At 27.4% G+C, this 5,662-nt stretch overlaps 1 protein-coding gene across 1 annotated transcript; it reads right to left on the reverse strand.

The window, feature by feature from the left end:
• Nucleotides 1–3,711: 3,711 nt before the first annotated feature.
• On the reverse strand, nucleotides 3,712–4,613 carry LOC110639407 (abscisic acid receptor PYL11). The gene is given in 2 exon segments (XM_021790338.2): nucleotides 3,712–4,276; nucleotides 4,279–4,613. Coding segments are annotated over 2 exon segments (504 nt in total). The 5' UTR covers nucleotides 4,448–4,613; the 3' UTR covers nucleotides 3,712–3,941.
• Nucleotides 4,614–5,662: the final 1,049 nt, after the last annotated feature.

The following is a 5,662-nucleotide window of genomic DNA, read 5'->3' on the forward strand; positions in this document are numbered from 1 at the left end:
GCCTACCAGGCAACAAGTGAGGTTCCATTTCTTTGTTGCTTCCACACTTCAAATTTAAAAAAAAAAAAAGGAAAGGTGAAATTATGATATTTGTTTTCAAATGATTGGAAAATTTGAAGGGGTGATTTTGGTAGTTGTGAATTGAAATGTGTATTATTATAATATATGCTCCTTTTGTTACCGAATTACTTAGTGTTGGGTGGTTCCGTCGTCTGCTATTCAGAGTTTCGTTAAGTTTGACTTGCGAGGAGAGTTAAAACTTTGATTTAAAAAAGGTGACGGGCATCTATCAGCCAAATCTTAGGTGCCTTCAGATAAAATAAAATAAAATAAAATCTGAAGTGCCTCTGCCTACTCAACCATTGTTTTTTTTAGGAAAAAAAAAATTGCATTAATTACTCAGTGAAGTTAAAATTAATTCAAAATTAAAATATAATATATTTTAATTATAAAAATTTAAAATAATAGAATAATTTTTAATTATTTTTTAATAATATCTAAAATAATGTTTTTTTTTTCACAAAATATTTTTTTAAACTCAATATCTCAGTCACAAACGAGACCTTAATTTGCAATATGCAACATCTCCATGTGCCTGAAGGTATCAAACAAATCATAATTAAATTAATAAATTTAATTTAATAATATTAAAATTATTTTAAAATTATGAAATTTTATTTTAAATTAATAAATTATAAAAAATATATCTTATACAAATTAAACACAAGTATTTATTGTTATTATTATTATTATTATTATTATTATTATTATTATTATTATTATTATTATTATTAAATTTGAAGTATGAATATATGAACATGAAAAGAAAATTAAAAAAAAACACAAAATATTAGATAAATTCACAGAGAGAGGAGACAGAGGGAAAAGTCTAGTTAGGTGCTAAGCTTTGTTATGTTTAAAAATTATAATTTTGTAAATATTTAACTCAATTAAGTTGTAATTTTAATTAGTGTCAATTGTATATATATATAAATTGTTCAAATTAATTTCCCAATTAATGATATCTTTTTTAGAGCATTTATATATAAATAGCCATATGGCATCTTCAATAAAAATTTATTTTTAAAATTTAAAATATTAAAATGAAAATATTTCCTCATATTATTAATATCTATAATTTGATTCCTTCTCAAAATTATAGCGTTATTAGATTACATTGTAATTTTTGTTGATTGGAAATCATTCCCATTATTGATGTTATAACATTTTGAGGGTTCAAATAACATAAGTAAGGCTTATTTACTTATAATTATAATTAAAGCATAAATAACATATTTTCATCAATTTAAAAAATGAGGGCATGCGTTAGAATTTATTCAGTGATGACTTTCAGGAACAGTAGTTGAGCCTTCCATTTGCAGCTAAATAATTATAATAGCTAGAGAAATAAATAATTCAATTTTATAAATAATATTAAGCATTTTACTTGTAATCTTGCGACATTTTAGTTTTAAGAAATTGATTTTTTTTAAAGTCAAATTCCACTAAATTAAAATTGATATTTTGTAGGGTTAATTGCTTATAATTATTTTGACGTGGGAAAATAAAATATATATGTATGTGTGTGGATAAGGGTATGGAGGCAAAAGCTCCATGAACGGATGAACCAACTATTCTCTAGACTCTTAATTAAAATGTATAAAAGTAATTTAGTTTGATAAGTATTGATTAATTTTTTAATTAAAAAAAATCAAATTAAAGTAAGTTGAATTTCTTAATCTAATTATTTGATTGAAATTTAAAAAAAAAAATTAATTGAAGGTTCAGAAAATTAGCCCTCCCTTGGAGTTTCATAACGGTTTGAAACCATGAATAGGTTAATCGTCTTGAATTTACATTTGATCAATTCAATTTTGATCCGAGCTCCAATGATCTAATCTATTAATGTGGATTTATAAATTATTGATAGTTTGGGCTTCTAGGCTTAAATGTGGCCTTTTTTATTAAGTCAGTAGCAGGTTGGGCCTTAAAAATCAACGCCTCCTCATTTTGAAACTTATTTTGAATTTTTAGAAATTACAACTCATTGAAGAAAAATCAACCTTATGAAATACTGACTTATAAATTTACAATATAGTAAACACAAAAATTTAACTTCATAACTACCAATAACTAACAAAATTATCTCACTTCATTAAAATTACTAGGGGTGTTCGGTTTTGGTTCAGTTCAGGATTTACCTGAGAACCAAAATCGAATCAAAATTTTGGTACGATTCTAATTCGATTCTTCATTGATTCAGTTTCAGTTTGATACGGTTCTCTGTTCTTTAATTTCGGTTTGGTTCGATACGATTTTAGTTCAGTTCTCGGTTCTTATAATAATTTTATGTAATTATTTTGATGTGAACCCTCAAGCAATCGAGAACTTGAAAACCCACACTCAAGAATTAAAGGAACAATATGGAAAACACCAAATCAAGATGTATGAATTTGATTCTTTGAACCAACACAAACAGATTGCTGTGTAATTCAAAGAAAATATCAAAAATGGAATTCTTGACCTAATTCATATGGAGAATGAATAAATCAATAATATTATGCGTATTAAACCTTGCAAGATAGAAATCTCAGCAAACTAATGAGCTTCACAAGAATAAAGGCAACAGCCAATTTACTCACTAATGGAGTATAAACAATCTTTCATTAATATTCAAAGTGTGTCATCCACTCTCTCATTATACTTGTATTTATAGTCTCTTGGCTCCAAAGTTAAGGACAAAAATATCCCTGCTTTAGTAACGGCTGCAATGAGCTTTAAGTCCGAACAAAAATTAATCTATCAAAAGACTAAAAACACCCAACAAAAAGCAAATTTAATACAGCAGTAAATAAGGGCATTTAAGTCCAAAGAGAGGTGGTTATAACAGTAAGAAATATTCCTTCAAAAAGGTGTCAGTAGATACATGTACATAGGTTGGATCTGGTGCATGCATGTCTACAGGTTATTCCATGTAACTTAATGCTCCATATGACACCTAGTCACTTCCAAGCTTAATTTTCACCAAATTTAATCATTTATAATTTTCTTCATGCCATTCCAGCTTATAATTCTTGCTCCTTAAGATTTCACAAATTAAATTCTGAAGTAATTTGGCTCTAACTCTAGTAATTGGAACTTGGATGAAATCCTTTGGCGTGGATGTAGCTTGATTCTCATCATATTTTCTTAAAAAGTTATACTTGAATTATCATTTAAGTTTTGAATGAGATTATTAATACATAATTTATTATATAATATATCTTTTAGCTATACCTAAATTATATAATTTTTAACAATAAAGTACATATATAATTTAGGATTAAATATATTACATAATATAATAGTATAAATATATCATACAATATTTAACTATAAAATATAAATATGATTAAGAATTAATATATATATATATATATATATATATAATAATAGTATATTTATAATTAAGAATTATAAGGTAGTTTAATATATTTATAACTAAAATTATTAATAAAATATAAAAAATAAAATATAATATTAAATTATATTTAGTTCATAATTATATATACATATATAAATGCAATTTATTATATTGAAAGTATATAATATATTTAACAAAACATAAAAAAATATATGTATAAATTCGGTTATCGATTTAGTTCCAGTTTGGTATAGTTCCGATTAAATTATGTATGATTCTGGTTCAGTTTTTAGTGAAAAATCAGAATCGAATCAAAATATCAAAATAAATTTAGTTCGGTATGGTTTCCATCGATTCGGTACAGTTTTTCGATTCGATCCGGTTCCCTAAGAACCGTACACAGCCCTAAAAATTACTATAATTCTAGTAGTTATTTATTCGGGAAAAAAAATCCTACAATCAAAGGAAAAAAAAAAACCTCAATTTATAAAAAAATAAAAAAGAAAATTAAAAAAAAAAAATCCACACAACTTGTCAGTCACCAGGCACTAGCCATCTTCTCTGTGACTGTAGCCAACGACCTAAGGTTGCACCCAATTATAGTATCAGCAAACAAACAAGTATCATCCTTACAACTATCCGAGGAGACATCCACAACATACGACTCTATCACAGCCGTCTTCCTCCCCTTTTCCTCATCTCCTGCTCTTTCATGCAAACTTATGGTAGACTTGTAATTCTCAAGCTTGTGATCACCTCCAATTATGCTAACCATCATCACATATGATTCATCGTCCAGATTGTCCAGCCTCTCCGCGCTTCTTTTCGCCGGTAAGCCGGAGATAATCTTCAACTCACGTACGCTTCCCCTCTACCGTTGCCAGAAAGAATTTCGCAACTCTTGACGAATTGCTTGTAGGCTTGTGGGTTGTCGAATTGCCGAATTATGGACCAAACAAGAGGGAGTGGTGTGTCTATGGTTTGAATCAAGCTTGACCCACACTGGTTTGGTGAGAGGATGGGAGCGTAGTATTTGATCATCATTTCTTGTGTTTTCAGGTTCTCGTTTTAAGGTTGGCTTTGCAGGCCAGGGTCATATAGCATCTCGGCTATGCAAGAATCCCTATTCTTTTTGAATTTTTTTTTTCTTTTTAAAGTCGAGAATATGCCTTCAACTTCTTAACTTTGCTGATCTAATAGGGAGATATTTGCTAAATTTAGAACTTTGGCGTTATCAGAAATTGGCTTCTTGTGTTTATGTTGGCTATGGTTTTTCTTGGAAGTTAAGCTAGCATACCAATTTTCATTTTTCTTTATTATTTTTATTTAATTCCTATAAAAGTTAAAATTTAAAATTTTATCATTTTAAAAATAATTTTACTATCATTAAATTAAAATTTATATATTTTATTAATAAATATTGAGTGTAATAATAAGACTTATTGTACTTTTTAAGGGGTAAACTAAGGTAATGCGCAAATCAATATCAAACTCGAAAACTTTTATTTTCCTATTTTCACAAGAACTTCTAGTTTTAGATGGATTCTTTATTTTTTAGATTAGGATTATTACTTAAATTAGGATTAAAAGTTCTATAAATATCCATTGTATTTTCAATATGTATAAATTTATCAAATTTATTTTAATAAAGTTTTTTTTCTCAATAAAGCTGGTTTGCTTTATTTTATTTTTAGATTCTGGATTGAATCTTGTGTTTTTTAATATCTTGGATTAGATTTTTTTTTTATTTTCAAGGGTTTGATTGTGTATCGATCCTTATACGTGCTACACATTGCGTCAGGTGGTATCAGAGCAGGGATTTCACTTTAAATACAATGGCCACTATTGGTAATAGTGGTGGGAATCAACCTTGTGATGGTGATCAAGGATTATCAGCTATTTGGAGAGCAATTAAAGAGCACCAAATTCTATAACAAAAATTATGTGACAATTGCAAGAGATTCATCGCTTATTGGGAGTTCGTAAAGTTAAGAAAACAAATTATAAATTGAATCAAGTCGGAGGAGTTAAATATGATAGAGTCAATTATAATTCTGATCTCTTTAATTCTAAAAGAATATTTGTTACTAATGATGAATATAGAAGAAGTGTTGTTCAAGACTTGTGTACTTCAACAGAAACAAAGAATGTGGAGGTGAAAGCAAATCTTATTGACACATCAAAAGGTGTTGAAGATTTGGAGTAAGAACAAAAAGATTAACCTGCATCAGAAAAAACAACACGAAGTTGAAGACCCTA

Source organism: Hevea brasiliensis, chromosome 18, assembly GCF_030052815.1.
Source record: "Hevea brasiliensis isolate MT/VB/25A 57/8 chromosome 18, ASM3005281v1, whole genome shotgun sequence".
Classification (NCBI taxonomy): Eukaryota; Viridiplantae; Streptophyta; class Magnoliopsida; order Malpighiales; family Euphorbiaceae; genus Hevea; species Hevea brasiliensis.